This window comes from Lacerta agilis, chromosome 17 (genome assembly GCF_009819535.1).
Source record: "Lacerta agilis isolate rLacAgi1 chromosome 17, rLacAgi1.pri, whole genome shotgun sequence".
Taxonomy (NCBI): Eukaryota; Metazoa; Chordata; class Lepidosauria; order Squamata; family Lacertidae; genus Lacerta; species Lacerta agilis.
The window spans coordinates 26,737,248-26,754,885 of NC_046328.1; the positions used below are offsets into that span (position 1 = coordinate 26,737,248).

Here is a 17,638-nt window from a genome sequence, read left to right on the forward strand (position 1 = left end):
CTTTTTGCTTCCCCCCTGCTGTACTCCTGTCTAACTGCTGGGGACTGAACCCAGTCTGGGGAATGATGCAGTCTGATCCGGCTTCCTCAGATCTGCTGTGTTGATAGTCGATGTTGGGGAACCTCAGGGGCAGAATGCATCCCTCTCAGCTTCTCTAAATTGGAACGTTGTACACTCTGGACAACGCGGGTGGCGCTGTGGGTTAAACCACAAAGCCTAGGGCTTGACGATCAGAAGGTCGGCGGTTCGAATCCACACGACAGGGTGAGCTCCCGTTGCTCAGTCCCTGCTCCTGCCAACCTAGCAGTTCGAAAGCACGTCAAAGTGCAAGTAGATAAATAGGTACCGGTCCGGCGGCAGCGTTTCTGTGCACTGCTCTGGTTCGCCAGAAGCGGCTTAGTCATGCTGGCCACATGACCCAGAAGCTTTACGCTGGCTCCCTCGGCCAATAAAGCGAGATGAGTGCCGCAACCCCAGAGTTGTCCATGACTGGACCTAATGGTCAGGGGTCCCTTTACCTTTACCTTTACACTCTGGACAAGTCTGGGAGCCTGTTGAGGCTGTCTTGAACCCGATGGGACTAAGAAATTAGATATTGCCGAGCTGCTGCTTGTTTCCTGAGGATGCCACATAATGCTTATAAGGCATTCCAAGTAGCAAATGCTGATACTGGGCAAAACAGGGCAGCTTTTGTGGAAAAATCGGGGGGTGGGGAAGCTCAGGTAGCTGTTGTGTGTTTTTGGTAGTGCTGGGGGAGGGATAAAAGCAGCAGTTGTTGGGTGGGTAAATTCCAATGAGATTTGGAAGCCAAGTAAAAATAGGAGCAAAGTATTTGGGTAGGAGAGCTGGGAAAAAAAATCATGTCCCCAATGTGCCCCTTTTGTTTCTGATAGTACATGGGTAGACTAGTCTAAAAAGCCAGGACACAAAAAATTTCACAGCCCTCTAGCAGCTATGGTGGCTCATTTACCAGAAGTATTGTATTTAGTGTTAACTCTGGAAGTGTATAATCAATTCTGACCAAACTATGCCTCCCAGAGCAAAATAAACATCAGGAGGCTTAGTATGGTCACAAGCTGGTATCCCCCCCCCCAAACTGGAATGTGTGCAAAGGGAGGGCAACCAAGATGGGGTACGGTTGAAGGAGCAGGGTATGTTTAGCCTGGAGAAGAAGAGGCAGTCATCTTAAGGTCTGTCATATGGAAGATGCAGCGAGCTTGTTTTGTTCTGCTCTGGTAGGACTCAAACCAAGGGCTTCAAAATAGAAAATTCTTTCCAGTAGCACCTTAGAGACCAACTGAGTTTGTTCTTGGTATGAGCTTTTGTGTGCATGCACACTTCTTCAGACACACGAAAGCTCATACCAAGAACAAACTCAGTTGGTCTCTAAGGTGCTACTGGAAAGAATTTTCTATTTTGTTTTGACTATGGCAGACCAACACGGCTACCCACCTGTAACAAGGGCCTCAAGTTACAACAAAGGAGATTCCGGCTCAACATCAGGAAGAACTTTCTGACAGGAAGAGCTGTTCAACTGTGGAATGGACTCCTACTAAATGTGGTGGACTCTCCTTCACTGGAGGTTTTTAAGCAGAGGCTGGATGGCCATCAGCCATGGATGATCTAGTTGAGATTCCTGCACTGCAGGGGGTTGGACTAGATGGCCCCTCGGAGCCCCTTCTGTGCGTCTGAGGCAACATAGCACTCGCAGTGTGTCTGGCCCAGCCCTTAGTTTTTGCACCAGAAGCTGTCGAAAATGCTTCTCAAGAGAGCTCTGTGGATCGGCCAGGTCAGCCCGGAAGCAGCTTGGTTGTGTGCTTGCGTGTTAGTCTTAAACTTTCCGCAAGTCTATGAGCACGACGACTTCTGCTGGGGACGGGACTCCTTTTTTCGGCGCACCCATTGGCTCCCGCGGGGTTTCCATGGCGACGGATCCCCTGGCTTACCCGAGGTGCTCTCATGGCGGCCGCGACGCTGCCTTCGTCGTCCTCGGGAGCAGCTGGCGACGGGTAAAGCCCGGAGAGGTCGCGTTTTAGAGGGCAGCTGCTCCCCCCCCTTCCGCTTTTTCTCTTGCTCCCCCCGTCCCCTCCCCGCTTTCAGGATTCTTGCCTGCACTGGCGAGGGAGGGGGGAGGAGCTCGGACTCCTGGGTTCCCTAGAAGAAAAGTGGGTGCGCATGCGTTTGTTTTGGTTTCCATCTCCCCCCCGTAAGTGACGCGTGTCTGCACTGTGGCCAGTTCCTCCCCCTCTATCCCACCCCCGAGGAGGAGCCCTGTCGCAGCTGCACCACGGAGGCAGGCAGAAATCCAACAGGTGCTGCTGGTTCCCACCATCAGCCCATTTCCGTGCAGAAGAGAACTTCTCTGTCTGCTCCGTTTGTGCCCCCAAGTGCATCTGTCAAACGCACAGAGCAACCTCTTCATCTAAATAAAAAAGGTATCAGATGATCTGCTCAAAACCCCAGTACAGCAGGCGATGAGAACATGTAGATAACATGGAAGTGAGTCTCTTGCCGCATTCGTTTTGCTTAGGGAACTGGTTTGCATTTTTCTGGCGGTGGGCAGTGACAATATTGGGGGGAAGAAGGGGCGGCAAAAATTGTGGGCAAATTGCTTTTTTTTGCAGGGGTGGGAGCTTTGCCCCATCAGTATCTGTTTGACTTGGGAGAGGCATGTTTGCTGGACACAATAGATTTTTGAATGAGAATAAACCCATCTAGTTCACAAGAACATCCTCATCCTTAATATATTTAGAACTGTGTATGACACCGTCAGCTCCTTGAAGGAAGGACAGGATACAAACAAACAGCACCAATCCTGAGCATGTTGACTCAGTCCCATTGAGCTCAATGTAGCTTGTTCCCAGGTATATGTGCATAGAATTGCAGACTCAATGACTTTGAGGAGTTCTTTGCCCAGCTGCATGAGAGAGAATCACAATGAGCTGTCAGAGGGATGCAACTTGGAATTGTCTATGTGAAATAAAGACAGAGAAGCAGAGTCAGAACTCCTGGGTTCTTTCGGAACACACTGGTTTTTGTGATAGAAAATGGGAATTGGCAATCAAGACTTCTGAGTTTCTGTAACTGCTCTGTAGAGGCTTTGTGGTTGGAGGGATTTAGGTCAGGTGTGAAAAGAGACCCCTAGAGAATTGGCTCTGGGCTGAAACTATCTGCAATATATTTCATTTTGTACATTTTCTCAACCTTTCCTCCAACCATTGCAGCATTCAAGCCAATTCCAAATGGCTGGACGCCCACTACGACCCGGTGGCCAGCCTCTACACATTTTCCTCTTGCGTCAGTAAGTCTGAGTTCGTTTTCTCTCTCCTTAATAAGCATTGTCTTTTTTCCTGTTTTGATGGGTGGATATGGTGATCGTAATGTACAGTGGTTGAGACAGGCACAGTTTTGACTATCTGCTGGTTCTCCCTGGGTTTGCAGTAGGTAAAACCATATTTTGTTTTCCGCACCGCAGCACAAGCAGTGCCTACTTTGTGACAGCTTGCTTTGGTGGAAGTGGTTCAGGAAGGAAGGCAAGGGTAGGTCCCAGCAGACTTGAGTGGTCTTTGGTGGGCACTCTCCTGCTACAATGCGCCTTGGTGGGTTTACCTGACAGCAGAGCTCTGTCTGAATCTGTACCAGACAACTGGGAGCCGTCATATTTCCCAGAATGCTCCATAATGTAACATTGCTCTGGACCATTGTGGGAATAAGGAGTGACTCAATCGTGAGAACCACTCTTTTTATAAGACTGCACCCTCTATCCTGGAATTTGTTGCCTCCAGTCCCAGACATGTGGGGATCAGGTGTGGCTTAGTAGTATAGGAAATGCTATCTGCACGTGTTCAGAGCTGCGCCTTTCTTTTTCTGTCCAATGGGAGGGAGGCACCCAGCTTCCTTCTACCCATAGAATGGCTGGACAGGGAGGCAATGGCCAGTGTGTGGCCAGAACATGCTGACCAGTGCCACCATTTGGATCTCTAAGAAGAAAAATTGAGGGAGTGGCCTGAGAAGTGGTTGATCCTCATGCCCACCAGAAGGCGTGCCATCCCTTTATGGCCAATGTTGGGCTCACCATGTCACCCTTCGTTCCACTAGAGGGTGCTACACCACTGTGTGGTTGAGGAAAGTGTAGCGCCAACCATATTGCATCCTTTCCTCGCCTGCTTTTGATTCTCCTGGATGGTGGAGATTCTTCTGTGGACACTTGGCTGATTTTAAAGCTTTCAAGGGTTGTGGGAGGTATGTTATTCTCCCACAGTGTCAATTCAAGGCATCTTTCGGTTTTTGGAAAAGTCTAATATTTCCTTGAATTTCAGGATTCTGAGTGGGTTATTTCTTCCAAACCAGTACAGTATTCAGATTTTTGTGTGTGTGTGTGTGTGTGTGTGTTTGGTTTTTGTTTGTTTGTTTGTTTGCTTTGATTTAAAGGTAAAGAAACACATGGAAAGCCTCAGGACAGTAGTAGGGGTTCTCCAACAAGAGAAGTCACTCTGTCGATCTCATGAAAGCATATACAGTAGTTACTTTCCCCTATTCAGACAGCTCCAGAGAAGCTCCTTCCATTCCAGCATTCAAGTTTCTGCTAAAGCTGTGTGCCTCCCTGTTGACTTACCTGCATCTGCAGGAGACTTTCATTAACCTATATTTTCCTAACAGTTCTGTTGTTTGCATCTGTCTGTCTTGGGGGGCAATGGAGGGGTGCGCCTCTTGGGGGTGAAGTCAATTGCAGGTGACTTTACTTTCAACAGGGGATGTTGCCTGGTATCCTTATAAAAATAGTAGCTCTGGGGGGATGGGGCTCCTCTGCCCTCCCCCCCCTTGCTTATGTGTGGATCTCTTTAATTGGGCTGATACAGGTTCTGCTGTCTTTTCCAGCCCTGGCTGACCTGCATGGTGATGGAGACTGTAAGGTAAGGGAACTTTCACTGTCACATCCACAAATCCTTCTCTTGTACTGCCCATATTCATCACACTTGCAAATCTGCTGCCTGTTGGGTACCTCTTCCCGTCTTTCTCCACCTCTCCGTCTGGTCTAATAGGCTATTATTGCATAATACAATTTTTCTTGTGTAGATTTTGAGTGCACGTTCCTAGTCTACTCTTGGTTCCTTTTGCCTGCTTGCTTTTAGGTTTATCGGTTTAGGTTTCGGAGCCTCCAAAGGGACACAAACATCCTTGCGCATCATTCAAGGAGGCTCCTAGTTGTTGTTGTTGTTGCTTTCCCCCTTTCCCAGCTGGTGGTGGGCGACCTGGGCCCTACAGGTCACGAGATGAAGCTGAAGGTGTACCACGGCATGGACCTCCTGAGCGAGAATGTCTTGTTGGACTTGCCCACAAGCGTGGCTGCCTTCCTGATGGAGCGTCATGAACTGTGTGTTCCTGCTGTGGGGGTGGCTGCCGGTCCCTACATCTACGTGTACAAGAACATGCGCCCCTACTTCCGCTATGCTCTGCCCCCCTTGGAAGTCAACTCCACAGAGAAGGATGTCTGGGAGCAGGCAAAGGAGGTGAGGAGGAGGAGGAGGAGGGAGGGCTTGTGGAAGCTGTCTGCTAGCCAGAACCCCTTTGGTCATGGGTCTTTAGGTACCTTCCCTCCCATCCTTCCTGCCTGAGGGACAGTGTGGTTGGAGCAGAAGTAGTAAACTTCCAGCCCTCTCTGCCTGGCTCTCAGGTCTCTCTCAAGGCCATAGCCTCCACCCCCAGTCCATACCCCTTACTAGACCTGCTTTTCACCCTTCCTGGGTGCTTTTGCAAGGCTGGAATACCCGTATGTTCGATGATGTCTCTTGCTTGCCTGTATGGAGGGCAAAAAAAGGGTTGTGTTGAAACTGCATGAAAATATAAAATTTGTATCCATTGTTCCACCCACTTTTGCTGCTGGCTCTGCCCACCACTGGGGCCCTAGAAAGTTACTTGGGATAGAATGTGGCCCTTGGACTGGAAACAGTTTCCCATTCCTGGGTTAGAGTGTTGAACTAGGGCCTGGGAGACCAGGATTCAAATCCCCACTCAGCTGTGAAGCTCGCGGCTTGGACCAGTCATCGGCTCTCAGTCTGACCTACTTCGCAAGGGGGAGAACCACGTCTGCCACCCTGAGCTGCTTGGATGAAAAGTGGGATATAAATGCAATTGCTTAATTAATTGCAGTGCAAATCCCTCTTGGTTTCTGATTCGTCACCAGCAGCCCTTCCAGTTCCTTAAGTCTTGGCTCAGCTCTGCAGTGTACGCCTGCCTCTCTTGTAGGGAGCAGCAGTTGACTGTCCTCCTTCTCTCTTGGTAGGACAAGGTTGACCTCCTGTCAATGAAGGAGACACTGGAGATGATCCGGTAAGGAGCTCTGAGACTGGGCAGGGCGAGACCAGGTCTTCTGAGCCGCCTCTAAACATCGGGAGGATAAGCAAACAAGGCTGGGTGTCAACTAGGGGCAGGTGGGAATGGAGAGCATGCCAGACAGAGTGGGAGTTTATTTCTTACATTGGCATGCAAAAAAAAAAAGTGCTTTATAATCCGCTTTTTGGTCACCCCTGCAAGTCTGGGCTGTGAAAGCTCCCATTTAATTGACTAGAGAAGCCGAGGCTCAGGGCGAACAAACTTGCCCAGGGCTCTGTGGTTCGAGACTGTTTACTGTGCCACACTGGCGTGAGCCACAGAAACCCAGGGCTCTACCTCCTGACTTGCCTGGTGTGTCTCAACAGGGAAAACGCGGACAGAGAAAATACGGAGCCGCCCTTGTCAGTGCAGTCCTTGAGGTGAGTTCTTTGGTGTGGGCAGGGCTGGGAATCTCCAGGCAGGGCTGGGAAAAGCTCCTGTCTGAAATCCTGGAGAGCTGCTGCCAGTCAGTGTAGACAATACTGAGTTAGATTAGCCAGTGGTCTGACTCGGCACAAGGAAGTTTTGGATGTTCCTGTAACACCCACTCCAGCCCAAGTGCCCTGCTTCAGGCTGGATGGGAACACAGCTTTGATTGTGAGAAATGGTCTCCTTTTTTCATCCTCTCTCTGTTGGAGGTCGTGTCTCTCTCTCTCCCTCTGTGTGTTTGGGGGGGGGGGGCTGGGGCCCTGGGCTCCTTTCATCACCTTCCCCATCTGCTCTGCAGGTTCCTGGCCCTTGACCCTCCTGAGATGGAGTCCTTTGTGAACCAGTATAAAATGCAGCCGCTCAAGCGCCAGGTGCGTACTCTCATGTTCCATATCCACTCCCACCCTTTGAACATCCCAGAAGAGGAGGAGGGTTGGGATGCTGTTTGGTTGATCCCAGGCAAATACTGCCAACTCTTCCTCGAAGCCAAGAATGGCCTTGGGGCAATCAAGTAGCAAAAGGTTAGGCACAAGTTTCCCATGCTTCCAAGTGTCCCAGATTTGAAGTGCATTTACAGAACCAGTTGCCCATGGCTGGGAAACATACCCTAGTCCCTTGGGGTTCACCTCTCTTGATGCATAAAGGTGCCCCTTTGCCCCTCCCTATCTTTCAGTCACTGATTACCTGCATGACTACCCTGAAGAAGAGCGTGGCAGACGAGGGCTCTATCAGCTGCCTGGTGCTTGGGACGGAGAACAGCGACATCATCATCTTGGACCCTGAGCCCTTCAGTATGCTGGTGCAGGTGAGGCCCTGGAGAAGAGTGCTCTGAAGCTCAATAGCATGCTTATTTCAAGAGAGGGAGGAGAGGGTCATTTTGCTCTCTGTCTTATGTCCTTTGAGGCTAAGTGGAAGCTGCTCACTCACAATCACAACGACCAGTTGCAGAATTCAAGACAATGTTGGGGGGATCGAGTATTGGAGTCGGGACTGAGGAGATCTGCTTTCAGATTTGCTCCCAACCCTGAAGTTAACTGGGCGATCTTGGGCAGCCGTCATATTTCAGTCTTAACCTACCACCGAGGGGTGTTATGAGAATGCAAAGGGAATATCTCTACATATTTCCTCCCTGGGAGGAAGTGTGGGATACAAATGCAATGAATGAATAAAAACAATAAGCTGTTGGATTCACCATTCCATGCAGTGGAGGCTAGACCATGAAGGTGATTGGGACACTGTGCCACCAACCTCAGTCTGGCTTTTGCCAGCCTCCACTTCCCTGTTTCCTTACTTAGAAGTGTGTCTGCACTTCTCTGGCTCCAGTTACTGTTGCCTTGTGCCCTATCAGTTCCGGTAAGTGCCAACCTCCACTGATTCCATGGCTTCCGGTTTAAAAACGACGACAAAGAGCAGGTTTCTAGATTTTGTAGGTTTGAACGCTGTGGCCCATGTCTGTGAAATCTCAGGAGCCTGAGTTAGAGTGGCAGGGATATTGGTAATGAATGGGGGTGTCTGTTTCAACTAGCAAACCCTCAAAACTGTCCAGGGGTGACCACCCGCCTGCCAGTCCCATCCCGGTGATGTGACTGTTTAAAAATGTCCCTCTTGCGTCTGTCGCCTGCGAGGCAACGTGCCAGGGAGTGGGGCAGTATCCAGCTTCAGCACTGTTTTTCTTTTTTAACGGCAGACAAAGGTACCAAGCGTGCCAGCCTTCCTGGATGTCACTGGGCAGTACGATGTGGAGTATCGGCTCATTGTGGCCTGCCGTAATGGGTGCATCTACATCCTCCGCAGGTGGGCAGAGGAGGAGCTGCTGGGGGTGTTTTGGGAGGGCAGAGAGGGCCTGATGGGTTGAAGAGGGAGGCTGACATGTTTCAGAGCAAGCTGGTAAGAACATGGCGAGGAAGAGCCCCATATCTTGTGCATCACCCATCCTGGCACTGGAGTTGCCTGCTTTGCTGACCACGAGGAGGCCAGGCCTGGACTTGACCTGCCACCGCTGTCTTTCTCTTCCACGCAGGAACTCCAAGCGACCCAAATACTGCATTGAGCTGAGTTCTCAAGCCGTGGGCTTGTCCTGGGTCCAAAAGAACATTGTGGTGGCCTGCTCCGACGAAACCCTTCAAAGCTTTACTCAGAAGGTTGTGGGGTCATGGGGTGGAGGGCAGCTTTAATTACTGGCCACAGCTTTGGCAATCTGCCTCACCTCAAACTGTCAACTGAAGGCAGCAGCGCTTAACTTGAACCTTGGCTCACTTCTGGAACTCAAGGTGCATTAGAGTTAAGTGAATGGAGCCAAGGTACATTGAAGGGCATTGTGTTGTGTATATGTGTGTGTACTGTGGTTCCCAGGTGGTGCTATTGCTGTACCCAATTCTGTTTTATAGGAGGATCCTGTTAAAAGAAGGGTAATCCTGGTGGGGGGTGGCCTTTAATTAGCAAGGAAATCAATTGAGGACCAGGTCGGAGAAGCTGTTCTGCTGGGTTCCTTAATATATCCTGTTCTCGTGGCAGGGGAAGAAGCTCTGGGTGATCCCATTGCCAGCCACCCCCATCACTTTGAGTCTCATAGATGAGAAGTTTCAGAGCTTCCATGCTGTGCTGGTTGCCTTGGCCAATATGGAGGTGCACATATACCAGGACAAGAACCTTGTGAACATCATCCAAACGCAGGTGAGAGGCAGGAACAGGGGTGCCCACATTCAGGGCTCAATGAGGGCATTCTGGTGGTTTGGAACAGGAACTAGTCGCATCGTGGGTGGGGAAAGTGTTTGTGTGTGACACTGTATGTTTGTTTCTCTGAGCCCAGGCTGCTCTGTCTCATCCCTCACTCTTAACGGGAAGTGTGTTTGTCATCTGTGGGATTGAAACAGGAGAACTAGAGAATTGAGACTCCTTGATTCAGTTCCTGGGAAACATGGCTCCTCCTGTTGAATGTGGGTCTGGCAAGGCATTGGAACTTGCCCTTGACTTGGTCACACCACCGGTCCTTCTTGGCCGGGATCCATTTTTAAACTGGGGATGTTGAGGATTCAACCTGGGACCTTCTGCATGCAAAGCAGAAGCTCCCTTGGTCCAGAGAGGCACCCTTTCTGCTGCAGATGGCCTCCCCTACAGTTCCCTCCTTCAGTAACAGTGCACAGGCTGTATCCTCACTCAGCCTACCTGTTCAGGACCTGCTGTGGGCCATTCCTGGCCATTCTCAGCTCCTGAACTGAGCACACAGAGAGAGGGAGATTGTCCTCGGCAGAGGGAAGACCCGCAGGAGGTGAAGGAGAGCTGGCAGGGAGGCATCCTGGGAGGAGGTGAGGTGCCCTGGGCTGGGAGGGTAGAGATGCGGTGAGAGAGCCATGAGAAGACAAAGAGCTCCCATAGGGATGTGGGAACCTGCCAAAGGCCAAGTTGCACCATTGGTCCATCTAACTCAGTATTAGGTACCACTGACTGGTAGCTGCTCTCCAGGGTTTCAGGCAGAGGATATTCCCAGCCTTCCTCCTAGCTGGAGATGCCATTGGACCTTCAGCATGAAAAGCAAGTGCTGTACTACTGGCAAAGACCAAATCAAAGAAAGGAAAGCTATACGGCCACACCGAAGACAAGCACACCTGTCTTCTCTCTGCGAAAAGCAGCAACCCACCTTCCTTGCTGGTCTTTGACCATATTAAATATTTATTACTTACTATATTACAACCCACCTTCATCTCTTGTTCTCTGTTTCTGCTGCCAGGACGTTGTCAGCAGCATCTGCTTTGGCCGCTATGGGAGGGAAGATAACACGCTTGTCATGACCACCAAAGGTAAGAGCAGATGTTGTGCCTTGTGAAGTCAGAGCACTTAGCCCGACCTCCTGCCCTTCCCCAGGGGGCAGCCAGATGCCTATGGAAGTAGGGTTTCTATGATACAATGGCCCTTTCCCCAGCAGGTAGCATTCAGGGGTAAGCTGCATCTGAACAATGGAGGCTTTGAAATCAGCAGAGCTACTGTCTGGTTGCAGCATGCAGTTGTCCCTCCTGATATGGAGCCCAGGCTGTGAAGAACAAGTTGCAGCTGAGAATTTTGCTGAAGATACTCATCTCTCAGGCTTTCTTAGGGAGAAGTCATGTTGGTCTAAACTCGCTGGAGTGGGTTGTATAGGCCAGGGGCGGGGAGCCTATCAAGCGAAGGCACTTCCCTGTCCTACTTGACTCCTTGCCCCTCTGTCGTTTCTCCCCTTCTCCTTTTTTATTATTTATAGTTTTCAGATTTATACAGTTCACTGATTTTACCATCATTTTGACATTTCAAAACTTGGCTTCCTTCCCCCACTTTCTGCGGTTCCTTAACTTTATTTTTAATATCTTCTGCATATCTAAATTAGCTTAATTTGTTCATTTATTCATCTTCTTTACATATATACTCTTATGAAACGGCAGGTTATTACAAGAATCCTGCCAATGTTTTTATCTGCTTACAATTTATCTGTAAATATTCAATAAACCATTTCCATTATTTAATAATAATAATAATAATAATAAATTTTATTATTGGCCAAGTACATTTTCCAACATACTTGGAATTTGTTTCGGCTACATTGCAATGTAAACATACAGACACTGTTCCTCTCACAATACAAAGAAGCAAAGAAACCCCACCCATAATTTATCTCCCCTTCAGCTATAAAACTACGAATTTAACAATTTAATGGCACAAGGGAAAAAACTATTCTTGTGCCTGGCCGATTTTGTATATGAAGTCCTGTAGCGACATCCAGATGGAAGTAAATCAAGCAGATGATAACCGGGATGTAAAGGATCTGCTACAATTCTCTCTGCTCTCTTCCTAACTCGGGTAGCATAAATTGTCTCTATTGAAGGCAAGCTAACACCAGTTACCCTTTTGTTATTTTGGTTATCTTGATTTCTTACCCTTCTGGTAAGTTTCGCCATTTCTGCATATTCCATAAGTTTTTGTATCCATTCTTCCTTTGCTGGGACTTCTGCTTCGTTCCATTTTTGGGCGAGTAGCATTCTTGCCGCTGGAGTCGCATACATGAGTTTCTGCTCTTCTCCTAGGCGGGGGCCTGATCATCAAGATCCTAAAACGCACCGCCACGTTTGACAAGCGCGACGCGGTTGTGGGAGCCCCCGTCGCCCAGAGCATCAAGCTCAACGTGCCCAAAAAGACAAAGCTGTACGTGGACCAGACGCTGCGGGAGCGAGAGAGTGGCGTGGGTGAGTCGCATGAGCAGTGCGTCTCGGAGCATGGCAGCCTCTCTTACAGGCGCACGACATCCTAGCCAGATACAAACTCCTAGCTCTTTCCTCTGTGGTCTCTGGATCAGGGAACGTTTCCTCGTTACACATCTAGAGGCTTTAGGAATCTCTCTTTGAATGAGCCTTTGAAATGGCTAGATTTTGTTCGTTTGTTTGACCATGTTTTGACACATTCACAGTGTAAGAATCCCTGAGAATTCTGCTAAACACAAAAGTCCCTGTTCATATTTTGTGGCTAAGAATACAGACTGGTGTAGGAACACCTTTACGTGAAGCGTGGTTTGTGGGTGATCTCAGCCAGGAAAGAGATGCTCAGAATTGACTCTAGGACCTAAGTGCTCCAGCCCTGAGCTGTTGCACAACAGACCCCCTAATTTCTGCAGGTGGAGGGTGTTTTGATGATGGCACAAGGGAAGGTCTCTTCTCTCTCCTTCCTCCTCCCTGTTTCACTTTGCTTCCTTCTCCCCCACCCCCTCGCCCAGCCATGCACCGGGTGTTTCAGACGGACCTGAGCCGCATCCGACTCATGGCGGCCCGAGCCTACGCCCAAGCGCTGCAGTGCAACATGACGCCTGTCTCCGAGTCGGCGCAGGAGCAGCTGAAGATGAACGCTGTGGTGAGGAGAAGGGGAAGGGGGAAATGGATACACGATTGGTCTGAATCGAGGCAGGCTTCCTTAAAAATGGTGCCAATCCCTAGAAAATAGAGGAAAGCTGGAAGGGTGACCCCAGGATGGGGTGAAGGGAGGAAAGGAAATAATGTGTTAAATCAGAGGATGGTGCAAGAATAAAGGTGGGCTGCTTTAAAAAAAGGGGGGGGGGAGTAAATTGGTCCCAAGCAAGGAAGAGTGGATAACCAAGATGATGGACTATGCCGAAATGGTGAAGATGACTGAAGATCAGACACCAAGATGAAGAAAAATTCAGTAAAGAATGGGGCGAGGGGGATTATAGAGTATCTTAAAGACCACTGTAAATATTTTAAAAAGTTAGCAGGATTGTTATAACACTTATAATTGAGCAAGATTAAAGTTTATAAAATGGATTGGAAAAATGTCATTAGATGCAATAGAAAGAATAATTAAAAATGGGAAACCAGGGGAGGGTGGGGGGGGAGTCCAGGGATTCAAGTAATCTCAAATGTGCTAAAATTGAAAATGATTTAAATGTATAAGAATATTGTTAAAAATGAAAATGAAATATAAATAAATAAATAAATAAATAAATGGAGTAAATCAGGAATTCTTGAGAAGGGATGGGCTCTGCCTGAGCTGTTGTATCCAGCTAAGTCATGCTCAGAGTAAACCCACTCAATAGACTGAAGTAGCTCGGGTCCATTGGCGTCAGTGGGCCTAATCTGATTTTGGGTCCCTCTGGATTACCTGTTTATTGAGCATTCATCCTTATCTTCTTGCACAGACCTTAGGAGGAGGTTAGATTATATCTGGTCATTATTGAGCATTCATTCTGATTTGCTTGCAGGAATGTTTATACCTCTTCCCACTAATCATTTGTTCATCCCATATTTTGTATTTCCCTATCACTTTCCAAACCGTAAAATGTCCAGTTCTTTTTTTTAAAGTGGATTTGTTGTGCTAGGGCTGTGTCAACCTAAAGTTCCCATGTGCTTTTGAATCCCTCCTGCAAAATAATGACAGTCTGGGGGCACCCTTGGGTTGGATATTACCCAGAGGCCCCTCTGGATGAAACATTGAGACATTGCTGAGACACTCCCCCCCCTGCCCCGTCCTCACTCCCCTTTGTCTCACACACTCAGTTTCCCATAATGCACTTCTCTGCCCTTCTGCAGGTCCAGGGCATGGGCCCCACCTTCAAGTTGACCCTTAACCTCCAGAACATGTCAGATACCCGTGCAGTCGCCAACCTTCTCATCAGCTTCCTGTATGATGAAAATCTCTATTCCATAGAGCATCCTTTCTTTAAGGTAATTCCATCCTTCTCCTAAGTTGGATCTCCCCTGACCCCCTCTCCTAAATGTTTTGCACAGGCCCCCCTGTGCGGTTGTCCAGTGACCTCAGAGTAGGGTTGCCATACGTTTGGAATTTCCGGGACATAGCTGGGATTAGGCAGTCAGAAGCAGTGTCCAGGCAGGAAACACTAAGATGTCCTTGAAAATCTGGATGTATGGCAACCCATGTTGGAAGTGTAGGTTTTGGTGGATTTCCTTAAAAATAGCTCAAAAACTTTTTATTTATTGAGATTTTGCAAAAATAGCTCAAAAACTTTGGCCAAAAACCCTAACTCAGCCTCACCTGGAGTCACAGATTTGCTCCTTGCTACACACCTCCTTCCTTGGGCTCTTAGCCCAGCCTCTTCCCTGAAACCCTGCTTGCCTTGAGAATTTCCTGCATTTTTCTTGCCTCCCTGCAGACTCCCATGTTGGTTCCAGGATTGAATTACCCTCTGGCCACCTTTGTGGAGTGTCTGAGCGAACAAGGGACCTCAGATATTATTAAGGTTAGCGTTCCTTCTTTGATTCCCCCCCCCTTGACTTCCCGTGCCATTGATTTCCCAGTCTTGGGGGGCTTGCCTGTCAAAAAAAAAAAAGCCTGCCTTCCCTGTGCCTTGATCCCAGTTTGTATGCTGACTTGCAATCCAAGATGGCCGCTGCGTTGGCCTGCTGACCACAGGCCCTCTTGCCTCTCCGCTCCTCTCGTCTCCTTTGTGTTGCAGGTGTTCGTGTTGCACGAGGGGGAGCCTGAGCCGCTGCTGACGGCGCACATCAACATGCCTGTCAGCGAAGGCCTGGCGGCCGTGTGAGCTTGTTTCCAACCCACCTGTAGTCTTCTCCCTGGGCTGTGTGCCTCAGCGGTAGCATAGACTTTACCTCCGTCAGTTCTGGGATGGGTCACCTGGAGAGGAGCACCACCCTAGGATAGCCGGCGTCATTTGCAATGGGGTATGCGGAGTTCCTCCTCACACTGAGGAAGAGCCCACATCCAGAGGCCGCCACAGAATTAGCCACAGCTTGTCTTCTGGGCCCAGAAATGGAGAGGTGGAACAGCAAATTAAGGCCAGTGGTTCAATAAATGTTATTTATTCTTACGTTTGACTTTGGGGCATGTATCTGAGTGAAGGTGTTTGGAGCACTGGAGAAGGGTGTGCAGAAAAGATCAGGGGGCTGGAGCACCTCTGCTATCATTGGAAGTTAAAATTTGTTGGACTTTATTTCTTTAGAGGGGAGGGATATGACCATTGATTGATTGATTGATTGATTGATTGGATTTATATACCGCCCTATACCCGGAGGTCTCAGGGCTGCTCACAGAACAAAATCAAAACATAAAACCACAATATATATAATTAAAGTAAAAGCAACACCCCAGTCACCCCTTTTGAGCATAAGGGTTGGGGGGGGGAGATGAAGGCAGAACTCCTGTGAGGCTGTTTCAAGGTTTGAATGAGTCCTCAGTGGGCTCTCCTTCTTCCCCAGAGCTCCCTTCTCCTGCCTATGGCTACTCCTGGCTAGAGCAATAGATGGTATCAAGCCATCATTTAAGATTTCGGACAGTGCCCTCACAATGCCTGATGCTTCCACTGTTCTGGAGCATAGTGGGAAATATAGATTCACATGCAGCAGCCACTTGGCCCAGGACAAGCATCAGCTCCGCAAAGCCCTGGTGGAATACTCCACTCCCAATAGTTGCCCGAGGTGTCTGCATGCTGACACTGGGGCCTGAATTCATGTTACATGTGGAGCTGGGCTGCCCATCTCGCAGGTTCTCTGTTTTGAGACTTGGGCTGGGGGAGAATTTAATTCCGCTCAAACTGAAATGTAAATCTTCCCAATCCATAGTGATGCACAGTGTGGAGGGAGTAGCTGGAGAGAAGTTTTTCTCCCTCTCATAATGCTGTAACATGGGGTTATCCAGCGAAGCTGAAGGGGAGAGGGGGAGGCCAGACAACAATAAGTCCTTCTTCACCTTAGACCTATCTTTTTTGGGGTTCTGGGGAGCTGCAGACAAGCAGCAAGCAGACTCAAGGTCTGAACCAATGTTTGGTTTCAGGAAGCCACAGTCATCTGCCATAAAATTTTGACGTAACCTGAAATACAGTGACAGCCCCTACATTTGCTGAGTAGTTTTGATTTCTGAAAACCTTTTTTGTTCTTTGCCAGTTATTATTATTATTATCATGATTGTCACTCTACCTCTTGGGTTTAGCTGAATTTGGACCGGGAGCAGGTTCCCTCCTGCGAAAGCAGATTTCCTCAAATGACTTCTGATATCTTATGTATCCCTGCTGAAATCCAAGAAAGCCTTTGTGACCCTTTTTGTTTTATTTTATTTGAAGTCCTGCGAGCCAGTATCAAGTCTCATTATTTGCTCCACTGATATCTATGGTTGTCTTTTTATTTGGCATACTCCCTGTTCCGAGTTACTTGTGTTTTCTGTTGGACTAAACTGGAATGTAGAAGATAAGAGTGAAAAAGACACTCCAAATGGCATAAAACATAGGAGATAGGCATGAAAGAACATGAATACTCTCTATGTTGGGCTTCTCAAGGCTGAGGCTGGTGATTTCTGCTCTAGATAACACCACAGCTGGTGACTATTATCCTTCTTTATAAAATAAACACCAACACAAGTATTTAATTCTCAGGTTGTCTGGGGCAGGTCATGAAGTGGAAGAGATTGCTTTGAATCAATGCATAGTTCACACCAAAGCTTCTGTAGATTTAGATGGAATTTTGAATATATTTGGTCTGTCTCCGGACTTCACTTCCCTTTTGTTTTTCCAATTCTGTTATTCTGTGATCATATTGTGGTTTGTTGTACCATCTCATACAACACTGTTGAGATCATAAACTTTGGGTCGTTCTCTTTTGAGTTTTACATTGGGCTAAGTTGGCTTTAAAATCCTTTCCAAGTTTCAGAAGCTAGCCTAGGGGAACATAGGAAGCTGCCATATACTGAGACAGACCATTGGTCCATCTAACTCAGTACTGCCTGCACTGACTGGCAGCAGCTCTCCAGGGTTTCAGACAGGGTCTCTCCCAGCCATACCCGGAGATGGCGGGGATTGAACCTGGGACCTTCTGCATGCACTGCGAGCACCGTTTAGATCAGTGGTTCCCAAACTTTTGTGGGCCACCGATTCCTTGGTTCCATAAACACATTGGAGGTGCTCCCTACTGTACCCGCCGAAAAGCATTTCTTCAAAATGACGGTTTGCACGACTCATTAAGGAAGACAATAACCGAACAGTAACAATGAATTACAACTACAGGTGGGTAGCCGTGTTGGTCTGCCATAGTCGAAACAAAATAGAAAATTCTTTCCAGTTAGCACCTTAGAGACCAACTGAGTTTGTTCTTGGTATGAGCTTTCGTGTGCATGCACACGAAAGCTCATACCAAGAACAAACTCAGTTGGTCTCTAAGGTGCTACTGGAAAGAATTTTCTATTTTGTTTCAATGAATTACAACGTTTGTTCAAAAGCCAGCTAAAACCATATTGTTTAATTGATCCAGTGCTACCAGCTTTTCATGAGAAGTCATTTATACCTCCAGCGCCTCCTTGCCACCCCCTTGCCTGTTAGCACCCCCTTGGTAATCCCACTGCC

General features: G+C 48.4%; 1 protein-coding gene across 2 annotated transcripts; it reads left to right on the plus strand.

Moving 5' to 3' along the window:
* Positions 1-1,909: 1,909 nt before the first annotated feature.
* On the plus strand, positions 1,910-15,118 carry BBS1 (Bardet-Biedl syndrome 1). Of its 2 annotated transcripts, none has more exons than XM_033174792.1 (17): positions 1,910-2,009; positions 3,225-3,301; positions 4,879-4,913; positions 5,238-5,510; positions 6,284-6,330; positions 6,699-6,752; positions 7,100-7,172; positions 7,475-7,606; positions 8,489-8,595; positions 8,822-8,942; positions 9,316-9,474; positions 10,529-10,598; positions 11,853-12,011; positions 12,536-12,669; positions 13,863-13,997; positions 14,444-14,530; positions 14,747-15,118. In XM_033174792.1, the coding sequence occupies exons 1-17, from the start codon at positions 1,960-1,962 to the stop codon at positions 14,831-14,833; spliced, it is 1,800 nt and encodes a 599-aa protein (XP_033030683.1). In that variant the 5' UTR covers positions 1,910-1,959; the 3' UTR covers positions 14,834-15,118. The 2 variants fall into 2 exon arrangements, with proteins under 2 accessions (XP_033030683.1, XP_033030684.1); XM_033174793.1 differs by having other exon boundaries at positions 1,969-2,024.
* Positions 15,119-17,638: the final 2,520 nt, after the last annotated feature.